Source organism: Musca autumnalis, unplaced genomic scaffold (genome assembly GCF_047663935.1).
Source record: "Musca autumnalis isolate F117 unplaced genomic scaffold, ASM4766393v1 scaffold_1, whole genome shotgun sequence".
NCBI lineage: Eukaryota > Metazoa > Arthropoda > Insecta > Diptera > Muscidae > Musca > Musca autumnalis.
Window position 1 is genome coordinate 297826313 of NW_027411644.1, and position 27750 is coordinate 297854062.

Genomic DNA, 27750 nt, shown 5'->3' on the forward strand with positions numbered 1-27750 from the left:
TTTGTGTACCTGAAATGATTGATGTTTTCCACACTATATTTGAATACATTATAAAAAATACTTATTTACTAATACAACAGAAGAAGACTGAAAAATAATAAAAAAAATCGTATAAAGCGCTAAAAACACAAGTAATTTATTAGTGTTGTAAATAATAAATGTGAATGTGCATAGTGAATAGTTTATCAAAAATAAAAACATTGATAAGAAAATATTTATCTACTCTTTATTTCTTAGCATATTTAGACAATCTTAACCTATGGACAACATTGACATTAATACTCTTAGTTTTATAGAATTGAATATTAACTTCACATACAAAAATAAATAATGTATGTTAAATATTACATTTATAAGGCTTCATTATAAGCTTCAAGTGATGTCTATTAGTTTATGACTTTTTTATCGCAAATAAATACCTATTAAATATATTTAATAAAATTGTCAAGAACATCGAATTGAGATGAGCATTGTTAGGGAAGTAAAATATCCAATATTAAAATTCCAACAGGATCCCAGAAGTAGTATTGAACTGGAATCAAGTTCAACAGTGTTGAATTTTTGCGCAGGAGGTACCTGACCGATATATTCCATTTTGGAAGTAATCCAATTTTGAAAGTCATTCCTAGGAACTTTAAGTTGATCAACGTAGGATTTTGCAGAAATTTTGCGTCAATATGTCAGAAAGCTTGAACTTGGCCACGAAGAAAGGAACTGTAAAGAGTTGTCCGTTATAGTCCATCTTCGAAATTGATTTATGTTTGGGGAAATCTTATGATATGCTAAGGTGGAATCAATATCCTTCCCCTTTTGTTGGCAATTGTCCGATTTTAGAGCTTCGGGATCTTCAAGAACTTGACAACGAAAAATAATTTTAAATTTATTTAAAAACTTTAAATTTTTATCATTTATCTTAGGCCATGTTCATATTATAGCCTTTTGCCGCGTTAACCTTCTTTATGAGGAATTATTTGAAATACACTCCGGTTCATCTGAATAGAAAAAAAAACCAAACAATATTTGCCTGCAAATACCGTCAAAATATTAGCATGTTTTAATGGTTCACCAGATAGAACCACCATAAGAATTTACACAAATCCTTTGTCAGATGTGGTAAACTTTTACAAAAAACTATTTATATTTATAAATAAAGACCGTGCAAAAATGTGTATTAAGACATGCTGCCTTGCCTGCTTACCTTACTTACTTCTGATAAAAGAGTAAAAAAGAAAAGGGCAACCCAGTTCGAAATTTCCTCGGACTTCTATATTCTTTTATTTTCATTATGTCAAAAATGAAGCAGGAAAGCAAGGCAATCAGGCAGAGCAGCTTATGTACGCAGGCCTTTAGGGTCTTGGAATTTGATGAACATCGATGCTTAAGGCCTGCGTACATAAGCTGCCTTGCCTGCTTACCTTGCTTACTTCTGATAAAAGAATAAAAAAGAAAAGGGCAACCCAGTTCGAAATTTGCTCGGCCTTCTTTATTCTTTTATTTTTATTATGTCAGAAATGAAGCAGCTTATGTACTCACCCCTTTAGAGCTCCAAATAATATTCTTATGAAGAAATCGGTAGAGTCAAAAATTGATATATTATCTGGGGAAAGTGAATGCAAATCGAGCGTTCCACCCAGTTTCGTTGGCTGTGGACATTTATAGGTCCACAAAATAAAGAAAATCCCACCGCCGAAAGCTCCATGTCACCATCAAGTCCTGGGAATTTCGAAAGGTTCTAAGACATTTTATGTGAAGAAACAATTTATCGATAAGGGACGGCAGGCGTTAATTTTTTCGAAAGGAAAATATTTAATTTTGATGGTTATGGTGTCCACACAACTTTTACTCATGGTATAAGTACCGAAAAAATATTTCTGTAGTGCGATTCTGTAACTCCTTAACGACAGAATTAACGACGAACGTCGGTAGTTAACGATAATTTTCGGTAAGTGCTATTCTGTAACCAGTTTTAACGATTTTTGTCGGTAAATTTTGTCGTTAATTACCGAAAGTTATTGTTAAGTTAACAACAAAAAAAAAAAGTAGTTGTTAAGTCTTAACGACAGTACATTATTGCTGCATTTTGATGATTTCTTTTAACAACGGCGTTTTTTATATGAACATATATGAAGATAATAAAGAAGGCAACCAAGGTAAATTCCGCCCTATTGAGAAAAATCTTCTTAAGGCATTTACATAAGTTTTAACTGTGTAGAATAACATGGGGCACCTTCGGCACTGTTGTGCTTTCGACAGCGCCGATTTTATTGAAGCTGCGTAAAGATTATCAAAAAGAACTTGTAGATCTTCGAATAACTCATAACTTTCCCTTGTACCACCCTTATGTAGCATCAATTAAATCGGCGCTGTCGAAGGCGCAACAGTGGCGAAGCTGCCCCATGCCACCCTACGTATGAAGACTGCTCTAACCTTCGTTTTACTTATTAAAGAGGAAAAACGTTAGCTAATGTTTCAAAAGAACCACGGTACCACACTGCTATGTAAGACCTATACCAATGTAACACTATCTTTCTAAGAGGCTTTCCTTGGCTTTAATTTAGCATTGAGGCCAACACGTGAATAGTATTACTATAAGCTACTTTGTTCTGTGATAATCTTATAGATTTAAACTCAACATCACTAACAATCAGAATGCTAAAATGGTGTATAAGCTTGGATTTTCGAACTTTTCATACTCTCCGCTATGAGAAATTACATTTAATGTGGGCGTGAATATGTGAATATATGTCAAATATCAAAGCTCAGTCATCGTATGGCAAAACTAGCTATTTTTACAACGTTCTGAATTTCCATACAGAGCGCCACAACCCAAAATATGATCTTAACTTTTAATTAAAAAAATACAACTGCTCTTTTAAAGAAGATTAATGATGGTTTTATCACTTTTATTACTTTTAAATCGCACACAATAAAAACATCTCAAAAAAGCTTCTTTACTGGCATCCGTATTCATCCGAAAGACACACATTTGAGCCAAATTCCTTCAAAAATCTGAATTGTTTCCTTCTTAAACGCTTTATGTTTTGTACTCGCGACGAAATAATGTTTTCAGCTTCAAAATATATTTTAATAAACATTAAAATATAATATTTGACATTTCCTTCCTATCGATTTTCGTCGGTATGAGTTAACGATTTCTACAATCGGTAACATAAAGTTACAGAATAGCACATTCGTTAACTCACCCTAATATTTTCGTTAACTACCGATGTCGGTTCGTTATTAAAAAAAGTTACAGAATCGCACTACTGATCCGTTATTAAACAAAAAGAGCGCCCATGTTTCTCTGCTTTTCATGTTATGCGATATCTTCTAAATCGAAACCCTTGACGTTGACATGAAACGTTCCGTGGTGGGATTTTCTTTATTTTTTGGACCTACATATGTCCACAGCCAACGAAACTGGATGGAACCCGTCGATTTGCATTCACTTTCCCAAAAATATCTATTTTTGGATTGAAAGGTAGAAATTTGAGATATCTTTACCATATTTCCTCTATTTCGGACTCATAAACCTATCAAATGTGACTTTTTTGTAATTTTATTGTAGTCTTGAAAAATTTGACATAATTCAGTATAAAATTTTGACATTATAAATTGTTTCTACCGATTTCTTCATAAGTATATTTTTTGGTGCTCTAAGCATCGATTTTTATCAAATTCCAAGACCCTAATACAAATTGCTGCAAAATATTTGTTGTCAACACTCACGGCCTTTATTTATAATTATAAATATTTTTTTTTTTTTGTAAAAGTTTAACACATCTGACAAAGGATTTGTGTAATGTTCACAAAAATATAATTTACAATTCCTCTCCTATCGTCAGATATAACGGTATTTGTAGGCAAATATTTGTTGGTTCTATTCAGATGAACCGGAGTGTATAAGCTATGAAATTACCATTTGAAACCCAGTGGGTTTGGTAAATCCGGTTATAAAGGGTTATCCATTTCGTGGTTTCAAAAGTATGGGTCTGGAATTCGACATTTGTCAAACAAAAGCTTCGTACCAGTACTTTTTTAATGCTAAAATGTTAAAAAGAGAAAACTGTCAAAAATGAGTTCTACGCACACATTTTTCCAAAATGTAGGGGAACGGAAAAATGGCGGAAACGTCAAAAAATCTGGAACAAATTTTTTATTTTTAAAGTAAGACCCAGCTTAATCACATATTTGTTGTTTTCAAATTTTAAAAACAACAAGTTTTTAAAGTGGTGTAGTTAAAATTGATTTACTTTAGGGAAGGGCAGAGAATACTAGTTTCGTCCGACGCCACTTGGACTCATCAGTTCTCTTAGTTCTTTGCATTGAAGCAAAGAACTCTTCCCCAATTGTATGACGACTCGAGCTCAAGAATAAATGTGACCGACGAATTCGTTTAAATGCGAATTCAACAGAAACATTCAAAAACTCTCGTAGCCGCATATTTTAAAATATGAAAACAACAAATCTGTGATTAAGCTGGGTCTTACTTTAAAAATAAAAAGTAAACACACATCACAACAAAACTGCCAAAGTGAATCTAATCTGGAACAAATGTCAAAGTCGGCATGTCAGCCAATCGGAAGGCGGCAAACATGTTGCACATTTTTGCTTGCTCAAATTTGTCGTGTAAAAAGTTTCTAAAGAGAGAGCCATTCAGCGCCATTTTTTGTTCAAAGAGAAGTGAACATTTTGCAACTTTTTTGGTGTACGGGAACGCATTTCGGGTAAAAATGTTTAAAATGTGTTAAATGTGTAAAAACTTTTTAGTTCTGGAACGAAGCTAAAGTTGTTAAATCAATTTTTTTATTTTCCGTTGAAAGTCTGACATTTACCAACCAAAATGGATCGCTTAACTATCACAAAACGCATAAAAATTATCAAAACCTACTACAAAAATTTTGAGTTTTTGTTTGATTGATTTTTCGTGATTTTTGAACAATATTTTCAGCTTTTGAAGCACATTTCTCGCTCGGTGAGTATGTTAATAAACAAAAATGTCGTATTTTGATTTCTGAGAATCCTCAGGTAATTGAAGAGAGGCCATTACATCCAGAAAAATTCATTGTTTGGTGCGGTCTTTGGTCCGAAAGTGTGATTAGACCATTCTTCTTCGAAAACGACTGTCACGGTCAATTCGGAGCGGAATGACCTGCTATTGAAGAATACGACTTGGAGAATATGTGGTTTCAACAAGACGGTGCCACATGCCACACAACTCGGGCGTATATGGCTTTATTGCAGGAGACATTTCCTGGCCGCGTTATTTCTCGTCGTTGCGATATCAACTGGCCACCAAGATCATGTGATTTGACATCATTAGACTTTTTTAGGGGGGCTACGCGAAAGACGGTGTTTATGCAGATAAACTGTCAACTCTTGAGCAATTAAAAACCAACATTCGTCAAGTTATGGCTGAGATACCGCCCAATATTTGTAAAAAAAAGTGGTCGAAAACGACCTCAAAAATTCCATGCTTGCAACAGTTCGCGTAAAGGTCATTTAAATGATGTAGTGTTTCACATAAAAAGTCAACGTTCAAACTTTATAATAAAAAAGAAATATCACGAAATAACATATTTTATATGTGCTTTATTTACTTTTACTTTTGAAACCACAAAATGGACAACCCTTTATATAAACGTACTATTATCCTGCATATCACAGGTATTGTGTGACAGAAGGCAAATATCAACTGCAATGCTAGATCTGCTTATTCAGCCTCCTATATTATACCTGGCCCCTTCTTGATCAATTTTAGCATTATCCCAGCTTACATTCCATTAGTGGACAGCCTTGACGTACACGCAGAGAAAAAAATATGTTTGATCCAACAATATTCCAAGAGCAAAATATGTATTGTTAACATATTGTTGGATTCCTCATGTAGTATTGTAAATCCAAAAATAGTTTGTGTCAACTGAACAATATTTCTCTCTTTTCTTCGAAAATTTGTTTTTCTTCTCTCGCTATTCGATGCCGTGTTGAAAAAACAATTTTGGTGAGTTGTGGTGTGTTTGTATGACGTGCTGCCTTTACCTTTGTTTTTGTGTGTACTTGTGAGAGTCTTGTTTTTATTTGTTTCTGTTTTGTTTCATTCTTCTTTCCTTTTCATGTTTGTTATGGTGTTTAATTATTCCTTATGTTGTGGTGGGTTCTTGTGGCTTTTTGTTTGTCTTTGTTGTCAGCCAATGCAGCAAACCATGTATTGTGTTCATCAATGATTGCAATATTATACGCGACATTTATATCCAAGTTATGCGAAAAGTGTATATGAGAAGTATATGCACTCAAATCAAAAATTTCTGGGCTGGTTTTCTGTATTGACAATACTTTTTGTAAACAAAATTAGATTATGATAGTTCCTACAATCGGTATTGTTAACGATTTTAACAATATTGCGGAAATTCGAAAGTTGTTTTTGTTTTCTATGTTTGGAACAAAAGATGGTATTTTTGGATTTGGATTACAATGTTTGAACAAAACAAATACATTTTTGGAACCAAAACATATATTTTTGTTCCAACAAAAGCGAAAAATATTTTTTCTGTGCGTGTAGAGACATACATATATAAAATATTTCAATTTAAATATTTGACAATATTTCAAATATAAAAAACCTGTTGCATTTGTTATTATACATTTGAAGTTATAAGCAAACCGGCATCAGGGTTGTTTTTTTATAATTTCATGAACCTGCCCAACCTTCTAATAATTGAACCATGAGTATTACTTTACAATTCAAACAAATTGTCCTAATTGGTTTACAATTTCGTGTACGAACGTTTAATTTTAAAATTTACATAGATAGATTCACTTTGGCAGTTTTGTTGAGATGTGTGTTTTACTTACTATTTGTATGTAAGTCAAGCTTAATCTCATATTTGTTGCTTTCAAATTTAAAAACAAGAAGTTTAAAGTGGGTTGTAGTTAAAATTGATTAGTTTTGGGGATGACAGAGAAGACTAGCTTCGTCCAACGCCACTTCGACTCATCAGTTCTCTTAGTCCTTTGTATTGAAACAAAGAATCCTTCCCCAATTTTATTGACGACTCGAGCTCAAGATTACGCTTGACTTACATATTTACAAATAGTAAGTAAAACACAAATCTCAACAAAACTGCCAAAGTGAATCTAAAAATAGACACAAAGCACCGTGGACGATTGGTTGTTGTTATTTTTCGACAACTATCAAAATAGTTATGTGCATTCTCTGCAATGTGGAGACACATGACAGTGGGAGTAGTTAATTTGGTTCGCATTTAAACGAATTCATCAGTCTTGAGCTCGAGTCGTCATAAAATTGGGGAAGGATTCCATGTTTCAATACAAAGAATTAAGAGAAATGATGAGTCCAAGTGGCGTTGGACGAAACTAGTCTTCTCTGCCATCCCCAAAAGTAATCAATTTTAACTACATCCAACTTTAAACTTGTTATTTTTAAATTTGAAAACAACTAATATGAGATCAAATAGTAAATTTACATAAATATTTATTTTATAAAATGAAGAACAAGTGGTTAAAAATTACATCAGTAGTGCGATTCTGTAACTTTTTTTAATAACGAACCGACATCGGTAGTTAACGAAAATATTCGGTTGAGTTAACGAATGTGCTATTCTGTAACTTTATGTTAACGATTGTAGAAATCGTTAACTCATACCGACGAAAATCGATAGGAAGGAAATGTCAAATATTATATTTTAATATTTATTAAAATATATTTTGAAGCTGAAAACATTATTTCGTCGCGAGTACAAAACATAAAGCGTTTAAGAAGGAAACAATTCAGATTTTTGAAGGAATTTGGCTCAAATGTGTGTCTTTCGGATGAATACGGATGCCAGTAAAGAAGGATTTCTTAAGATGTTTTTATTGTGTGTGTGATTTAAAAGTAATAAAAGTGATAAAACCATCATTAATCTTTTTTAAAAGCGCAGTTGTATTTTTTTAATTAAAAGTTGGGATCATATTTTGGGTTGTGGCGCTCTGTATGGAAATTCAGCTTTGATATTTGACATGACTTAAGCCCCTTCAGTGATCGTGGATCCACGTTACCGTCATTTGAGTTTATATTTTCACATATTCAATTCACGCCCACATTAAATGAAATTTTTCATAGCGGAGAGTATGAAAAGTTCGAAAATCCAAGCTTATACGCCATTTTTAGCATTTTGATTGTTAGTGATGCTGAGTTAAAATCTATAAGATTATCACAGAACAAAGTAGGTTATAGTAATGCTATTCACGTGTTGGCCTCAATGCTGAATTAAAGCCAACGAAAGCCTCTTAGAAAGATAGTGTTAAGGACATTGGTATAGGTCTTACATAGCAGTACCACACTTGAGTTCTTTTGAAGCATTAGCTAACGTTTTTCCTCTTTAGTAAGTAAAACAAAGGTTAGCGTAGTCTTCATATGTAGGATAGCATGGGGCAGCTTCGCCACTGTTGAGCTACATGAAGGTGGTCTAAAGGAAATTTATGAGTTAATCGAAGATCAAAGAGAACTTTGATGATCTTTATGCAGTTTCAATAAAATCGGCGCTAGCGAAAGCACAACAGTGGCGAAGCTGACCCATGTTATCATACATAGTTAACCCTTATGTAAACGCTTTAAGAAGATTTTTCTCAATAAGGCAGAATTTACCTTGTGTACACTTCTCATTAACATAACATATGCTCACATAAAAACGCCGTTTTAAAAGAAATCAACAAAATATTGCAATAATGTACTGTCGTTAAGACTTAACAACAACTTTTTTTTGGTTGTTAACTTAACAATAATTTTCGGTAATTAACGACAAAATTTACCGACAAAAATCGTTAAAATTGGTTACAGAATAGCACTTACCGAAAATTATCGTTAACTACCGACATTCGTCGTTAATTCTGTCGTTAAGGAGTTACAGAATCGCACTACAGAACTATATCAATATTACATAACAAAAATGATTTTAATACTCTTTTAAAATTTCAAGTTCTGTTTTGATTGTTTTTAAGTCTGGAATATTACCTCAATGCACGATGATTTTTGAGGCAATTAGTCATTTTTTCAAGTCAGTGATTGAAATCAATTAAAAACGGAATTATATTCATAACACTTTCAAACCTCCAAAACCAAAAAAATCGAATCTGGCAACGGCCCAAGGCGATATTATATATTTCTTTAAATGGAAAATACGGGTAATCGTAAATTAAGATTATTATTAAAAATGTAAATATAATAGTAGATGTGTTGTGCCAGTAAGTGCTGTTTTTGATGTAGTCTGTGGTATCGTCCATGTGTTCTTTGGAGTAGAACTTTCGGTATCGGGGCGTATTCACGGAAATATATGTATTTGGTGAAGGTGACGATATCAGCTAACAGTTTTTGAAAAGACATCTTGCGTATACTTGCGAATTAAAAAGAAATCCGTTTCCAGATTTTGTAAAACTTTAAATTTTTAATATTGTTAATTTTTGGTTGGAAAACCTAAACATGTTATAGACTGGATTTCTGCGAAATTTAATGTGTCAAAGACAACTACATGAAGGGAGTTAAACAAATTAATAACATTTGTGCAAGCCTTAACCAAATAAAAACGTCTGTTCGCAGGAAAAGTCAGACGGGGCCGACTATGCGATACCCTATCTTATCAACTTAACACTAAATAGGATGAAAAAAATAGGACTATAGTTAACTCTGAACTGAATATAACAAAAATTGACCGAATCTACTCCTTGCTAAAGTACAGAATTTAATCCGGATCGGATGTATTTTACGAATTTATTGTACAATAAACCTCAAATCGGATGGAAAATGTATATGTGAGATATATTCAAATCTGAACCGATTTAGATGTAACTTGGCAAACTTATTTATTGCCGAATTCCGCGACATTTTCTTTCCAATTTGCATCAAAATTAGACAGAATTTGCGTATTTGGTGCACTGAATACCTCAAAACGGGCGATTATATCTATGGGAGCTATATCCAAATCTGAACCGATTTCAATATTACTTGGTAAACTTATTTATAGTCAGAATTCGATAGCATTGTCCAAACTTCATCATAATTGGATTGAATTTGCGTGTTTGGTCCATCAATTACTTGATATATGAACCGAAATCAACCAAATTTTGGAGATTCGTTTGTAGGCCGATTATAAATATCTGCACGAAATTTTGAAGTTCTAGCTTGTCCCTGTGACTTTTTGCCTCAAAACCCTAACTTTGGACCTGCCGAAGGGAATTATCAATTGGTTTTCAGCTTTCTGAAATGATGCTTTTTTATGCGAAAAAACGAACTCTTAAAGTGTCTAGTATTCTCAAATAAATGAGAATCACACTCACTTTTCGGCTTTCCCAAAAAACATCAGAACAAAAATATTTGCAAACGACTATCAGCACATATCAACTAAGAACTCATCGAGCTCTGTAAGTTGAAGATAACATCACCACAGTTGCCTGTGAGTGATTGTTGTTGGAATTTATTTCAAATTCCCCTGCGCATGCCATCCGCTGTTTTTTGTTTGATTTGGTTGAAGTTTCAATCTCATTTGATTGTTTTAAGTCTGGTAAAAAAACTTTATATTGTTGGGAACATGGTCGGCATTGGAGTACATAGCCTTCATTATAGTGATTAATTTGTTCGGTATAACTCGTTGTTCAAACGATTTCCACATTGTTTCGTTTGCCGCTTATATACGACTTCGTGGACAGCTCGTATAAGCGTGTTTCGTTTGCCGCTTATAGAACGACTTCGTGGACAGCTCGTATAAGCGTGTTTCGTTTGCAGCTTATAAAACGACTTCGGGTCTTTGCCTCGAATAAGGGTGTTTCGTTCGTCGGTTATCATAGACTTATCACAGATATCGTGTTTTTGCCTCGGATAAGGGTGTGTCGTAAGCCGGTATTCGACGTAGAAAACATTATTCGTACGCCGACTATTGCAGACTTGGCATTTTCAACTCGAATAGGCGCATTACGCACTCCACCAGCAATGACCTCTCTTATAGCGTGTTATGTACGCCACTTAGCCGTGTCAACAGCTCGGACAGACGTACCCCGCACACCGCCTAGGAATACATTCAAGCTTATACTTCTATAAGCGTGTGTCTTACGCCGCTAACCGACGAAGGAAAGAACCGGATCAGACCAGAGCTCAATCACCACCCGAGGAACAGCCTAGCTACGGTAATTCTCGCCGATTTCGTCGTCAGAATAAAGGAGGAGTTTCGTGCCAGGCAGTGTTGCCAGTATTTTTCTGTGCCTCATCCCCAAATTCAGAGTGGTTCATCCCCAAATATATTCCTTTTACCCCAGAAAAATCCCCAAATATATTTCTTTTTCCCCAGAAAAAATCTCCAAGAAATATTTGGACGAAAATTAGTAAAAATTCTTAACAATTGTATTAATATTTCACTTTATTGCCGGGTTATTCACGAAAACGATGATTTCTCCATCTTCTTCTTGGTGTTAATGGTAGATCGTCCACGACATTTCTCATTTTTGTTACTACAATCAGGGAGTGTTTTTAATTTATTGCTTTTGACTCAATGTTAGTGCGTCCGGTATGCAAATTTCCTTGTCTCAATCGATTTAAAAATTGTAAAAAGTGTTTGAAATCTGAACATTCCAAAAGAACTTTAATTTTTATTTAGTTGTTGTCTTACTAGGACGAAGTTTTTATTTAATAAAATTAATTAAGCTTATCATATTAATAGGACTTTAAGATATGGCAAGCACGCGGAACAGAAAATAAAAAGTTGCAGAAACGACAAATATTTTCAAGAAAAGTTTAAAGAGGGTCTTGTCTTGCTTGTAGATATCCCAAGACAGCACACCGGAATCACAAATAATGGTAATACTGCGAGAATTTTTTTTAGAAATGCCGAAAAGTCTTCAGAAATTACTGGGGTGAACTTAAAATTTATCCAGCATTTTCATGTTATATTAGAATGCATAAATAGTAGTCGTAAAATTAATCCTAAAAATTTGAAGCATTGTGGCGTTTTTTTATATGGGATAGCGTTTGCAATTTTGTTTTCAAAATAGTCTGGCTTAATCCCATTGTTGTTGTTTTAATATTTTAAAACAACTATTTTATTAGTGGAAAAGATTTGGCATTGTTCGCCAAGGGGTAAGGCAGGGAATACTATAGTTTCGATCCACGCCACTGGATCTCATCAGTTCCCTTGTTTCTTGTTTGTGGATATTCTCCACCGAAGTTATTTTTCAATAACTTCTTCAACAAGAAACTTTTTATACCCAAACATCAATCGTCAGCTCGAAGTATAAAGGTAAGCAAAGAAAAAAGTTCAATGAGAAGTTTTTCCTTGGCAACCTCATACAACTCCGACGAAAGTGTCTGCGAAAACAATTCAAACCTCTTCCACTTGTATGTGTCGTCGAATTTTGACGAATGCACACACCAAAATTTGGTTGGTCTGCTTTACAGACACTTTCGTCGGAGTTGTATGAGGTTGCCAAGGAAAAACTTCTCATTGAACTTTTTTCTTTGCTTACCTTTATACTTCGAGCTGACGATTGATGTTTGGGTATAAAAAGTTTCTTGTTGAAGAAGTTATTGAAAAATAACTTCGGTGGAGAATATCCACAAACAAGAAACAAGGGAACTGATGAGATCCAGTGGCGTGGATCGAAACTATAGTATTCCCTGCCTTACCCCTTGGCGAACAATGCCAAATCTTTTCCACTAATAAAATAGTTGTTTTAAAATATTAAAACAACAACAATGGGATTAAGCCAGACTATTTTGAAAACAAAATTAATCCTAAAAAGTTAGACAAATATGTTAGAGCTATATTTCAATGACTCTTTTTGGTAGCCAATGCCTGTGACGATGCAAAAAGTTCTTTGCCTTGGAATGTCGGTTATAGACTCCTGCATTCTTCCGATCGGAGAATTGTCTGAAGAAGCTCAGGAAGCAAGAAACAAAGAAAGGTGAAAGTATAGCAAACTTTTTACCAGGAAAACTTCACGAATTGATAAAAATATCACGAATTGATAAAAATCGATTAAGGCTAGAACAGAATCAATTGTTGCTTGCTTCCCCAAATGTCAAATTATAAAGGAATGCCAGAGCCTCTTTGCAAATCCGCCTGCGTTCTCCTTTAGGAGGCTCTGGCATTCCTTCATAATTTGACATTTGGGAAGCAAGCGACGATTGATTCTGTTGTGGCCTTTACTGATTTCCCATACATTGCAAGTCTTCGAAAAACACCAAAAACAAATGGAGTGGAAAATACAAGAAAACGGTATTAATACTTCCATTCTAGTATTTAAAAGTGCCCAAACTAAAAAAATAATACACAATCAATTCGCTGCATAAAAAGACTTTTTTCGATTTTATTGCTGCGAAATATTAAATCTTTACATTATGTACATTATAATTAATTATGTTATGTATGTATGTATGGTTTCTATTAAAATATATCATTTACGACACATTTAGTGTAATTATTTAACTTTTCCTGACTTTCTCTCTTGAACTTAGAATACTTAAAAACAAAATACATTTAAGGCTTACTTACAACAAATACATAGCTAGAAAATGTCTATATGTAGATCTGATCAAAGAGAAGCGCCTTAAAAATGGCCAGTCGCGTATTCATTTAAATGTATGTATGTGTATGTAAATACTTATCAAATAACATTTTACAATAGCAGCAGCGTATTATGTTTCCTCAACATTTTCAAAATTGAATCAAGTGAACAGTATTGATGTACTACTCATAGTTTCTAAATAAATATTGAATTTTGAAATAATTCTCATAAAGACATTTAGTTCATCTTTGAAATAAAAAATACAAATATTACAACAAAACTGTTCTCTTTATCTCTTTTTATTTCTAAGCTCTTAACAATTATCATTTTCACTTTATTTTTGTTATATAGGAACAATACTTAAAATTATATTAAAAACAAATAATAATCTTGCAAATTTACATATAGCACAATTCTATAAATAAAAATGTAATAATAATCAAAAATTAAAACACAAAAAATAAATAATATTTTTGAGGAGATCCACCTCGGCTTGACAAATAAAAAATAAAATAAAAAAGCATTAAATTTAAATAAAAATATTTTTTTTCGTTATAATTAAAAATTAGCTTTAAAGCTCAATACTAAATTGTAAATCGTGATTAAAATTATAACTAAAATTATATCACTTTTTGTTTGCAAATTAAATTTGTAATAACAGAAAGTTTTCAAATAATAAAAAAATATCATTGTAAAGGGTGATTGATGGATGCTGTGTATTTTTCGTTCGATTTTCTTTTGCAAACAAATAATTTTATCTTTGAATTTTTTCTTTTCTAGTTTAAAACTTAAAATACAATGTATTTTGTGTGTGTGTGTGTTTTAAGATAAGTTTTAATTTAAAGATCGTTTACTATGATGTATGTTAGGGTGTATGTATGTAGGTTGTGTGTTGTATGGTGTTTTTTTCGTTGGCAATAATGATTCAACTCCCTCTTTAGAATATCGGAATTTCAAAATCTTCCACTATTATGTCGATAAATGACTTGAGACTGTAATAGGAACGATTACGCCAATAAATATTATTATTGACCTGTTCCATGGCCAAATCGATTGCTGTCACCACAGCCTGTAGACCCAAACCTCTTGTCTTTTCACGAAAACGTTCCAATTGCTCTTTGTGATATTCTTTGCTCATGTATGTGGTTATCGAATTAACCATTGATGTCAGTGTGGAGAAACCATCACCAAAGCTGTAATGAAAATAAAATAAGAAAAATTTAGTTAGAAATTGGAATATTTTCAACAGAGAAATTATTTTAAAAATATGTATGTGTATAATAGACATATACGGAAATAACATTTCAGACAAATATATAGAAATATACTTTTGAGGACATCATATTCCCTATTTGGGAATTCGCACAAGATTTTCGAAATTGTTTGCAAAACTTCATTTAAAGCGTTATAAATATTTTATATTATAAGGGACTAAAACCGATAATGTTAATTTTGACATGTGCCTACATACATATGTATTTGCATAGAAGGTTTTTATTCATGGAAGACTTAAGGTGTTAAAGTACACTAAACTCGTTTACAATCTTTGTCTGAATTTATTAAAACATCTTAATATTACATACATATATCAAAAAAACATGCCATAGTAGTCAACACCGTAATAATAATTTTACAAATAACAAAATCCGGATTTAGGTTTAATTATCAAAATAGCATTTGCATTTTATGCAAATTAACTCCCAAAAATTTTCAAGCATGAAAATTCCTAATAATAACAATCATAACTTTAATTTTAATTACGAGTACCGAGACGAAAATAAACCAGCAAATCCAATTTTTTTCGAATAGAACATACAAAAATCGTAACTTTGAAATTTCCAAAATTTTCCAAATAATTGTAATAACAATTTTAGTAGTCAAACACCAAATTTTAACAATCGAAATAGTTCTTAATGACATAATAATAATTCTTACGCCCTCACCTCATTTTGAAGGGGAGTTGATCAACTAATCGAATCAAATGCTGAAGCAAGAGATTATATGTTCAAGAGAATTATTTTTAACAAACTGCAAGGTGGTGATCTTCACGCCTTTAAGGCCTGCGTACATAAGCTGCTTTGCCTGCTTACCTTGCTTACTTCTGATAAAAGAATAAAAAAGAAAAGGGCAACCCAGTTCGAAATTTCGTCGGCCTTCTTTATTCTTTTATTTTTATTATGTCAAAAATGAAGCAGGAAAGCAAGGCAATCAGGCATAGCAGCTTATGTACGCAGGCCTTAAGATCTTTGAGGCCTTCTCCTTCTTTATTTGCAAATTCGGTATTCGAATATAAGCGACCATACAATTGTAGCATATTTCATTGCAATTACATAGATTACAAATGTGATATTTTTTTCATGACATTTTTAAATTATTGATAATTCTTTCAAAACTGCTTCTATTTCTTGATATACTTAGAAGATTAGCCGTGTTGTGGATATTTGTCCAGTCTTCTATGTTTTTTATCCAAGTCATCTCTTTTCTGCCTCTGGTACGGCGTCCTTCAATGGACATTTTAAGTATTGCCTGCAGGAGCTTATACTTTCCATGTCGCATGAAGTGTCCTAAGTATGCCGTTTTTCGTTTTTTGATGACAGATACAAGAGATTTGTGACGTGTGCAGTCCAAGGTATTTTTCGAATAAATCCACATTTCGAAAGCTTCTAGTCTTTTTATGTCAGCAGCTTTAATGGTCCAGACTTCTGCAGCGTATAATAAGACTGACCATACATAACATTTAATAAATCGTACTTTTGTCTCAATGTTTATATCATGGTCGGTCAAAACTTTTTTATATTTGAAGAATGCATCTCTTGCCATTTCTATACGACATCTTATTTCCTTTGAAGGATCCCATTGGTCATTAATTAGAACCCCGAGGCATTTAAAACTTTGTACTCTTTCGACGTGTGCGTTGTTTATTTTTAACATTGTTTCATTGTGCGAATTTTTCTTACTAACAATCATCAGTTTTGTTTTGTGTGTGTTAATTTTAAGACCATATGATTCGCTGCGTGAAGTGAGTTCATTTACTAGTTTTTGAAGTCCGGATATACTATCGGCTAATACTGTGGTGTCATCTGCATATCGGATGTTGTTAATAAAAGTACCGTTTTATTCCTTCTTTTATATTATTGACAGATTCTTGGAAAATTCTCTCTGAGTATATGTTAAACAGCAACGGAGATAAGATACAGCCTTGTCTGACCCCTCTTGATATCGGTATATCGTCGGTAAGATTGGCGTTGACATCAATCTGTGCAGTTTGATGCCAGTACAGACTCCGAATGCACCTGAGTTCTTTGTCATCTATCCCAATTGACGAAAGTATTTCCATTAATTTGTCATGGTTCACTGTGTCAAATGCTTTCTCATAGTCGATGAAGGATAAAAAAAAATTTCCTTGTTAGCCTCTCGACATTTTTGAATAAGGACCTGAACACAGTATAATGCTTCCCTCGTCCCCATGCCTTCTTTGAAGCCGAATTGATTTACACCCATAGCTTGTTCACATTTTTTATAAATTCTGTTGTGTATAATTTTAAGGAATATTTTAAGAGCGTGGCTCAGTAAGCTGATGAGTCGGTGGTCACCACAGTGTTTAGCATGACTTTTCTTAGGAATTGCTTTAAAAGTTGATTTTAGCCAGTCTTGAGGGTAGTGTCCTGTATTATATACATGATTCATTAACCTTGTTAGCAGGTCGATATTATTTTCATCTATTAGTTTTAGCATTTCTGAAGGAATTTCATCCGGTCCAGTTGCTTTCCTATTTTTTAGAGATGTGATCGCAGATTCTAACTTGCTCTTAGTAATGTTTGTTCCGGTCATCGCTTGTGCTGATTGGGTATTAAAACTTGATCTGTTGACGTCTGTAAATAGGCTTTGAATGTAGTTCTTCCAAATTTCTTGTTTCTCTGCATTCTCAAAAGCTGGTTCATTATTATATATACCAGCTGCTTCTTTCAATTTCTTGTGTAAATTAAAATCATCGTGTAAGTTTTGTAATTTTTCGATCTCCTGGCATTGGCTATTAATATGTCTGATTTTTGCAGCTCGAGTTTTCATTTGAATCTCCCTGTTTAATTCCCAATACATTTCGTAATTCGAGTTTTTGTATCGTCGTCTTTAGCTAAGGAGTTCTTGTATTTCATTTGTCATCCAGCCTTTGTCTTTTGATCTTTTGTAATTTCCCAGATTGTTTTGTCCTATGGTTTGAAGAGTATTTTGACTTCGCCCCAAATATGTATGTTCCACATCATTCCTATTAACGTTATTCAATTCTAAGTTTATGAGGTCTCTTATGCTTGATTTAGTAGCTGGGTCGTCAAGTTTCCCAATGTCAAGTTTACGGTGTTGTTTTTTCATGCTGTTTTGTTATTTGTAGCAATTCTTCGATTTCATCGTAAAATGCTTCAACTTCTTCGTTACTTTTGTCCGACGTTGGCGCGTAAACTTGAATAACATTAATTGTAATTGGCTTGGCATCAATTCTTATCATCATGGTTCTGTCTGATTTTGGTACAAATCCTGTAACACATTTTGCTAGACGGTCTGTTACAATTATTCCAACCCCATTCCTATGGGTTTTGTTGAGATTGGTTGAGTAAAAGATTTTCGAGTTTTGCGATATAAATTCTCCACAATCTGGCCACCACGTTTCGCATATTCCAAGTATATCAATTTGGAGTCTGTGCATTTCAGTTAAGATATTAGCTAGTTTTCCAGCTTCGTAAAGACTGCGTACATTCCATGTACCAATATTAAGTTTTGTTTTAGTTTTACCTCCGGGGATTCTTAGCACCCTTGTAGTGCCGGGCCGTGTATTTTGGTTTGTGTTCATAATTGTATGGTTTTCCAGGGAGATTACTTCAGTGGTTTCCCGTTGCCTTCTGAAGGGTTTAGAATTTTCCTTTTCTATATCCAGCCGCTCCTCCTGTTTGTGACCGCTCAATATGAGACAGACGTCGCATTGTTGTGATCAGTTCATCCGCCGCAGTTGCATATAACTTGTACCGTTGACTTCCCACGTTGTGGATTGTCCTTAGCTTCAGCGATCACCATCGACCTTACCGGCATGGGTGGCCCTACCAGTAGCTACGCTACCGCCGGTATCGCTCTTAGGATCTTCGCGCTTACTAGACCTCCCCATCGCGCTTGAGATGACAATCCATCGAGGAGGCTTTGAGGCCTAATCGGGTTTAAAAAAAATGAATTAATTGCAAAGTTCGGAGTAAATGAGACATATCAGGGTTTTCACGCTTTACAAAATCCGAATTAAGATCCAATTATCAAAATAGAAATATGCAAAAAAAAAAAAAACTTCCGAGAATTTTCAGGCATAAAAACTGCTTGTCATAAATGTGGAAATAAAATTGGGAAGAACAGCCAAAAACATACAATAACAGTAAACTCGTAATAATAATTTTACAAATACAAAATCTGAATTCAGATAAAATTAACGAAATATAAATATGCTAATTAACTTCCAAGAATTTTCAAGCATGAAAATTCCGAACAATAGAAATCACAGTCCTAATTTTAATAACGATTATCGAAATCAAAATAGATACGAGTATATCAGGGTTTCAAGCTTTACAAAATGCGAATTAAGATCCAATTATCAAAATAGAAATATGCAATAAAACTTCCGAGAATTTCATGCATGAAAATTGCTTGTCATAAATGTGGAAATAAAAAATGTCAAATTGGGGAAAGAGAACAAATTGCCCACCGAATTTTTATTCAGTGAATTCCCAAGAAATTTCAAGCATAAAAATTCCTTATAATAGAAATCATAGTCCTAATTTTAATAACGATTATCGAAACAACCAATATACCTGTAAATACATTTTTGTTTCGAATTGAGGTTATACAAACTACAATAATCATCATCAACATCACAACCAGATCTATATCTGGAGGGAATAATACGATGTGCAAAGTTTTGACCAAATCTATTGCTCCCTTCGAGATTTATCGTTCAGACCATTTTACAGAAAAATTTTTCTTTCAGCTATTTTTTTTATACCAGAATTTTGGGCGAGAAAAAGTAACATGATTCGCTGATATGTTCATTTTAAATTTGTTTACAGATTTTTCTTACATTTCTGTCTTTTTTCCGTTCCCATACGTTTTGAACTACTAATTTGTATGGAAAGCAATTTTTAATAGTGATTTTTGTAAATATGTTTGTAGGTATGTACCAATTTTTGTTGAAAATTTCTATTGTGTAGAAAATTTTACAACAAATTTTCTTATCCACTGATAATTGTTATTTCCTATAAGATTCAGTTCGCATTAACAAGTTTCAATATGTATGTATGTACTTACTATTCGGCAATTTCCTTGATATTTGTCTGCAAGAAATCAAAAGCGATTTCAAAACCAATTGGATTTTCGGCAACAGCTCTAAATGCACGGGCGCCATCTTGTTTCATAATAAGGGTGGAGTTGAGTGTCATATTTAAATATCTGAAATGAATAAAAAAATAGAATGAAAATAAAATAATGAAAAAAGAGACATGAAAGAGATACAAACAGCCAAGTAAAAATAAGTAGGTAGAGGCTATTTTAAAATAAACAAAACAGAGCGCACACACACATAATCTCAATACAAAAATGACGAAACTACATTTTAGTGCGGCGACTGATATACGGTTCTATGGTGTAATGGTTAGCACTCTGGACTTTGAATCCAGCGATCCGAGTTCAAATCTCGGTAGAACCTGTCGAATGTTTTTGTTTTATTTTTTATAATTTTAAATTTAATTTTATATTATGTAAATGAAAAATAGTTTTTTTACTTACTTCGATAGCAACCAGGGTTTGGTTGTACAACCCAATGATGATAAAATTTGTTCCTTTTCGGAGGCACTTGTGGTACGATTGTATTGTTTATAGGCAAAATGCCATTCTTGGAATGAACCTTCTTCCATGGCAGTACAGTAGATAATTGATTTCATGTTGGGTGTGATGCTACAATTAAAATTAAAAAATAACAAATATGAATTACAAATAAATTAAACAAATAATGACAAAAATGAAACAAAAAATTGCTTGCGCCCAACGTGGGGCTCGAACCCACGACCCTGAGATTAAGAGTCTCATGCTCTACCGACTGAGCTAGCCGGGCAGTTGCGAAAGCGATGCCCAAAATACTGTTTTAAACACGTGCTAAGCTTTTAGTGAAAAGCTTGTTAAAGAGGGTGCCTCAACAATTTGTGTGTCGTTTATTCCGTTAATGCTACCTCTTCTGTTTGAGAAGAAAGCTCAGATGAAAAAGCATATGAGCAATTTCATATCCAGGGTAATCATGAATAAAAATTCCGTGCGGATTTTTACCCTTTCCCCAATTTTACAATTTTTTATTTCCATATTTATGTGCAAAATATTTTTTGGCGATTCGATGAGAATATTGCATAACTAAGTGATTATAGTAGCTTTCAACATTTTAAAATATAGATTTTAAAAGAATTTCACTTTTCAAAATGAAAATTGTATGCTTTTTGAAGTAAGGGAACACTTTGCTGGTAAAAAATGGTAAAAACTGTTTTGTGGGGCCTTTAGGTGTTCCTAAAATTGTTTAAAAAATCCACGTTTTGTGGGGCCTTTAGGTGTTCCTAAAATTGTTTAAAAAATCCATGTTTTGTGGGGCCTTTAGGTGTTCCTAAAATTGTTTAAAAAATCCACGTTTTGTGGGGCCTTTAGGTGTTCCTAAAATTGTTTAAAAAATTTACGTTTTGTGGGGCCTTTAGGTGTTGCTAAAATTGTTTAAAAAATTTACGTTTTGTGGGGCCTTTAGGTGTTCCTAAAATTGTTTAAAAAATTTACGTTTTGTGGGGCCTTTAGGTGTTCCTAAAACTGTTTAAAAAATCCACGTTTTGTGGGGCCTTTAGGTGTTCCTAAAATTGTTTAAAAAATTTACGTTTTGTGGGGCCTTTAGGTGTTCCTAAAATTGTTTAAAAAATTTACGTTTTGTGGGGCCTTTAGGTGTTCCTAAAATTGTTTAAAAAATCCACGTTTTGTGGGGCCTTTAGGTGTTCCTAAAATTGTTTAAAAAATTTACGTTTTGTGGGGCCTTTAGGTGTTGCTAAAATTGTTTAAAAAATTTACGTTTTGTGGGGCCTTTAGGTGTTCCTAAAATTGTTTAAAAAATCCACGTTTTGTGGGGCCTTTAGGTGTTGCTAAAATTGTTTAAAAAATTTACGTTTTGTGGGGCCTTTAGGTGTTCCTAAAATTGTTTAAAAAATTTACGTTTTGTGGGGCCTTTAGGTGTTCCTAAAATTGTTTAAAAAATCCACGTTTTGTGGGGCCTTTAGGTGTTCCTAAAATTGTTTAAAAAATTTACGTTTTGTGGGGCCTTTAGGTGTTGCTAAAATTGTTTAAAAAATTTACGTTTTGTGGGGCCTTTAGGTGTTCCTAAAATTGTTTAAAAAATTTACGTTTTGTGGGGCCTTTAGGTGTTCCTAAAATTGTTTAAAAAATCCACGTTTTGTGGGGCCTTTAGGTGTTCCTAAAATTGTTTAAAAAATCCACGTTTTGTGGGGCCTTTAGGTGTTCCTAAAATTGTTTAAAAAATCCACGTTTTGTGGGGCCTTTAGGTGTTCCTAAAATTGTTTAAAAAATCCACGTTTTGTGGGGCCTTTAGGTGTTCCTAAAATTGTTTAAAAAATCCATGTTTTGTGGGGCCTTTAGGTGCTCCTAAAATTGTTTAAAAAATCCACGTTTTGTGGGGCCTTTAGGTGTTCCTAAAATTGTTTAAAAAAATCCACGTTTTGTGGGGCCTTTAGGTGTTCCTAAAATTCTTTAAAAAATCCATGTTTTGTGGGGCCTTTAGGTGTTCCTAAAATTGTTTAAAAAATCCATGTTTTGTGGGGCCTTTAGGTGTTCCTAAAATTGTTTAAAAAATCCACGTTTTGTGGGGCCTTTAGGTGTTCCTAAAATTGTTTAAAAAATTTACGTTTTGTGGGGCCTTTAGGTGTTGCTAAAATTGTTTAAAAAATTTACGTTTTGTGGGGCCTTTAGGTGTTCCTAAAATTGTTTAAAAAATTTACGTTTTGTGGGGCCTTTAGGTGTTCCTAAAATTGTTTAAAAAATCCACGTTTTGTGGGGCCTTTAGGTGTTCCTAAAATTGTTTAAAAAATCCACGTTTTGTGGGGCCTTTAGGTGTTCCTAAAATTGTTTAAAAAATTTACGTTTTGTGGGGCCTTTAGGTGTTGCTGAAATTGTTTAAAAAATTTACGTTTTGTGGGGCCTTTAGGTGTTCCTAAAATTGTTTAAAAAATTTACGTTTTGTGGGGCCTTTAGGTGTTCCTAAAATTGTTTAAAAAATCCACGTTTTGTGGGGCCTTTAGGTGTTCCTAAAATTGTTTAAAAAATCCACGTTTTGTGGGGCCTTTAGGTGTTCCTAAAATTGTTTAAAAAATCCACGTTTTGTGGGGCCTTTAGGTGTTCCTAAAATTGTTTAAAAAATCCACGTTTTGTGGGGCCTTTAGGTGTTCCTAAAATTGTTTAAAAAATCCATGTTTTGTGGGGCCTTTAGGTGTTCCTAAAATTGTTTAAAAAATCCACGTTTTGTGGGGCCTTTAGGTGTTCCTAAAATTGTTTAAAAAAATCCACGTTTTGTGGCGCCTTTAGGTGTTCCTAAAATTGTTTAAAAAATCCATGTTTTGTGGGGCCTTTAGGTGTTCCTAAAATTGTTTAAAAAATCCACGTTTTGTGGGGCCTTTAGGTGTTCCTAAAATTGTTTAAAAAATTTACGTTTTGTGGGGCCTTTAGGTGTTGCTAAAATTGTTTAAAAAATTTACGTTTTGTGGGGCCTTTAGGTGTTCCTAAAATTGTTTAAAAAATTTACGTTTTGTGGGGCCTTTAGGTGTTCCTAAAATTGTTTAAAAAATCCACGTTTTGTGGGGCCTTTAGGTGTTCCTAAAATTGTTTAAAAAATCCACGTTTTGTGGGGCCTTTAGGTGTTCCTAAAATTGTTTAAAAAATCCACGTTTTGTGGGGCCTTTAGGTGTTCCTAAAATTGTTTAAAAAATCCACGTTTTGTGGGGCCTTTAGGTGTTCCTAAAATTGTTTAAAAAATCCATGTTTTGTGGGGCCTTTAGGTGTTCCTAAAATTGTTTAAAAAATCCACGTTTTGTGGGGCCTTTAGGTGTTCCTAAAATTGTTTAAAAAATTTACGTTTTGTGGGGCCTTTAGGTGTTGCTAAAATTGTTTAAAAAATTTACGTTTTGTGGGGCCTTTAGGTGTTGCTAAAATTGTTTAAAAAATCCACGTTTTGTGGGGCCTTTAGGTGTTCCTAAAATTGTTAAAAAAAATCCACGTTTTGTGGGGCTTTTAGGTGTTCCTAAAATTGTTTAAAAAATCCACGTTTTGTGGGGCTTTTAGGTGTTCCTAAAATTGTTTAAAAAATCCACGTTTTGTGGGGCTTTTAGGTGTTCCTAAAATTGTTTAAAAAATCCACGTTTTGTGGGGCTTTTAGGTGTTCCTAAAATTGTTTAAAAAATCCACGTTTTGTGGGGCTTTTAGGTGTTCCTAAAATTGTTTAAAAAATCCACGTTTTGTGGGGCTTTTAGGTGTTCCTAAAATTGTTTAAAAAATCCACGTTTTGTGGGGCTTTTAGGTGTTCCTAAAATTGTTTAAAAAATCCACGCTTTGTGGGGCTTTTAGGTGTTCCTAAAATTGTTTAAAAAATCCACGTTTTGTGGGGCTTTTAGGTGTTCCTAAAATTGTTTAAAAAATACACGTTTTGTGGGGCTTTTAGGTGTTCCTAAAATTTTTTAAAAAATACACGTTTTGTGGGGCTTTTAGGTGTTCCTAAAATTGTTTAAAAAATCCACGTTTTGTGGGGCTTTTAGGTGTTCCTAAAATTGTTTAAAAAATCCACGTTTTGTGGGGCTTTTAGGTGTTCCTAAAATTGTTTAAAAATCCACGTTTTGTGGGGCCTTTAGGTGTTAATAAAATTCTTTAAAAAATCCACGTTTTGCAGGGACGTTAGGTGTTTCTAAAATTGTTTAAAAAATCCAAGTTTTGTGGGGCCTTTAGGTGTTCCTAAAATTGTTTACAAAAATCCACGTTTTGTGGGGCCTTTTGGTGTTCCTAAAATTGTTTAAAAAATCCACGTTTTGTGGGCCTTTTGTTGTTCCTATAATTGTTTAAAAAATCCACGTTTTGTGGGGCTTTTAGGTGTTCCTAAAATTGTTTAAAAAATCCACGTTTTGTGGGGCTTTTAGGTGTTCCTAAAATTGTTTAAAAAATCCACGTTTTGTGGGGCCTTTAGGTGTTCCCAAAAGTGTTAAAAAATGCGCTCTTTAGGTGTTCCTAAAAAAATGCTGAGAACCCCGATGGTTCTGATGACATTAAATGAATTAACATTTACCCTTCCCCCAAACCTACCGATTAAAGTTGGGATTTTGCATCCATTCTCGGTACTTCATATGGGCAATGGTATAACAACGATCATATTTGAATTTACAAGCTAATTTGGCTACCAAGGCTCGGTGTTGCAATTGGATATGTGATTCGTTATCGGGTTCCTGTAGCCCGTATTGATCAAAGGCTGGGCGAACCATGAACTTCATAAAGGCCTGGAAAAAGATTCAAATTTGATTAATGTTAAAAAACCATAAACACAAATTCTCAGCTACTTACCCTAAATGTTTCATAGCCTGGTTCACGACTCATCATGTGTATCAAATAGTTCAAACCCTTTTGGGCGGCGGACCACAACAGCTCATCATCGATGGAGGTAAAAATTTCCATAAGGAATGTCAACGGTATATCATAGGTCAAATATTCAGCCTGGGCCAAATGGAAGGCATCATCCAACAATTGGGCTCGTGTCACCCGAGGCAAATTGGCGAATTCCTTTTTCAAAGCCAACCATGAAACCAAATCATAATTGACACGATAATATCCTTGGCGATTCAGATTCAAATAGACAATATCATTGGTATTGTTATCCGAAGAGAAGACATCCTTGATAACCAATTCAAGGCCATTATCCATTAGCCAATGGGTGGGTATGTTGTGGCCCGTGCGCACTTCATTTGTTTCATAGGTGATAGGGACAATCCATTTACTATCATCAGCCATATCACGCGACGGTAAGACATAACGTTCTTGGGTAATAATCAAATCAGCATTGTGTCTCTCCACATTGATGACCGGATAACCTGGTTTTGAAATCCATGTATCCATTATGGTCTTAATATCCATGTTTTCGGGTAGAGTCTTCTTCAGGTGGCCATGTTTTGTCATAAATTCCCACAAATCATCACGATCAGCATTGCCATAGGCGAAACTATTCAACAAATCTTGGGTGGCATCACGGAAAGCTTCATTACCCACAATGGAATTTAACATGCGCAGCAGAATGGTACCCTTTGAATAGGTAATGGGGTCGAAGATGCGACGAATATCATTGGTTGACTTGACATTAAACGAAATCGGGTGAGAACTGTTATCGGAATCATGTTGCATTGATTCGGTAAATTCAAATACTGTAAAAGTATCGAGAATTTCAAATTCCGGATGGACATTGTTGAGGGCAATGTAACTCATATAGCAGGCAAAACCTTCCTTAAGCCACAGATCATCCCACCATTTGGGTGTTACCAAATTACCAAACCATTGATGGGCCAATTCGTGAGCAACAATTTGTGCCACATATTCCATATGTTCCGAGGAGGAGGCCTTTTCCAAATCAGCCGGCACCAAAAGGGATGAATCTCTGAAAGAAAAGAAATAAAAATGGGAATTTTAGAAAAGATGTCCTGGCTATAGAAAAAATTAAGTTGTGTTCTATCTATGAAGATCTTTCAGAGGATTTTTGTCTATAAAGGATCTTGAAGAGGTCTTGTGTGTGTAGAAGGCCCTTAAGAGGTCTTCTAGCTGTAGAAGACTTTTAAGAGATCTTCTTTCTGTAGGAAGGCCTGTAAGAGGTCTTCCGTCTAAAGAAGACCTTTCAGTGGTCTTCTTTTTAAGGAAGACCTTTAGGTGGACTTCTGTCTAAAGAAGACCCTTAGGAAGTCTTCTGCCTAAAGAAGACCTTTAATAGATCTTCTGTCTAAAGAAGACCTTCAAGTGGTTTTCTGTCTATAGGATACCCTTAAAAGGTCTTCTGTATAAAGAAGACCTTTAAGAGATGTTCTGTCGAAAGAAGACCCTTAGAAGGTCTTCTACCTAAAGAAGACCTTTAAGACATCTTCTGTCTATGAGAGAACCTTAAGAGGTCTTCTGCCTAAAGAAGATCTTTAAGAGGTCTTCTGTCTAAAGAAGACCTTGAGGATGTCTTCTGTCTAAAGAAGTCCTTTAGGATGTCTTCTGTCTAAAAAAGACCTTTTGGAGGTCTTCTGTCTAAGAAGACCTTTCAGTGGTCTTCTGTTTAAGGAAGACCTTTAGGAGGTCTTCTGTTTAAAGAAGACTTTTGGAGGTCTTCTGTCTAAAGAAGACCTTTAGGTGGTCTCCAGTCTAAAGAAGACCTTTAGGATGTCTTCTGTCTATAGAAGGCCTCTCGTTGGTCTGAAGACCACCTGACCAATGACGAGTTTTGAGTGATCTTCTGTCTAAAGAAGACCTTTCAGTGGTCTTTAATAGGGCTCCTGTTTAAAGAAGACCTTTTAGAGGTCTTCTGTTTAAAGAAGGCTTTTGGAGGTCTTCTGTCTAAAGAAGACCTTTAGAAGGTCTTCCGTCTAAAGGAGACCTTTCAGAGGGCCTCTGTCTACAGAAGACGTTTAGGATGTCTTCTGACTAAAAAAGACCTTTAGGAAGACTTCTGTCTAAAGAGGACCTTTAGGAGGTCTTCCGTCAATAGAAGTCCTTTTAGAAATTTTCTGTCTATAGAAGGCCTTTAAGAGGTCTTCTGTCTAAAGAAGACCCTTAGTAGGTCTTCTGTCTAAAGAATACCCTTAGGAGGTCTTCCGTCTAAAGAAGACCTTTCAGTGGTCTTCTGTTTAAAGAAGACTTTTGGAGGTCTTCTGTCTAAAGAAGACCTTTAGGTGGTCTCCAGTCTAAAGAAGACCTTTAGGATGTCTTCTGTCTATAGAAGGCCTCTCGTTGGTCTGAAGACCACCTGACCAATGACGAGTTTTGAGTGATCTTCTGTCTAAAGAAGACCTTTCAGTGGTCTCCTGTTTAAAGAAGACCTTTTAGAGGTCTTCTGTCTAAAGAAGACCTTTAGGAGGTCTTCTGTCTAAA

General features: G+C 34.2%; 1 protein-coding gene and 2 non-coding genes across 24 annotated transcripts in view; 1 reads left to right on the plus strand and 2 right to left on the minus strand.

Moving 5' to 3' along the window:
* Positions 1-13321: 13321 nt before the first annotated feature.
* LOC141389784 (aminopeptidase N) overlaps positions 13322-27750 on the minus strand; it is a 332473-nt gene continuing 318044 nt past the window's right edge. For all 22 annotated transcript variants that reach the window (XM_073961852.1, XM_073961840.1, XM_073961857.1 and 19 more), the window contains 5 exons: positions 25204-26284; positions 24949-25139; positions 20359-20526; positions 19882-20022; positions 13322-14741 (listed from right to left, as the gene is read on the minus strand). In XM_073961852.1, coding sequence (XP_073817953.1) covers positions 14486-14741; positions 19882-20022; positions 20359-20526; positions 24949-25139; positions 25204-26284 — 1837 coding nt within the window. In that variant the 3' untranslated portion in view covers positions 13322-14485. The remainder of the gene's footprint in view (positions 14742-19881; positions 20023-20358; positions 20527-24948; positions 25140-25203; positions 26285-27750) is intronic.
* On the plus strand, positions 20207-20278 carry TRNAQ-UUG (transfer RNA glutamine (anticodon UUG)). The gene has a single exon. It is a non-coding gene; the product is annotated as a tRNA-Gln (tRNA).
* On the minus strand, positions 20611-20683 carry TRNAK-CUU (transfer RNA lysine (anticodon CUU)). Its single transcript has one exon. It is a non-coding gene; the product is annotated as a tRNA-Lys (tRNA).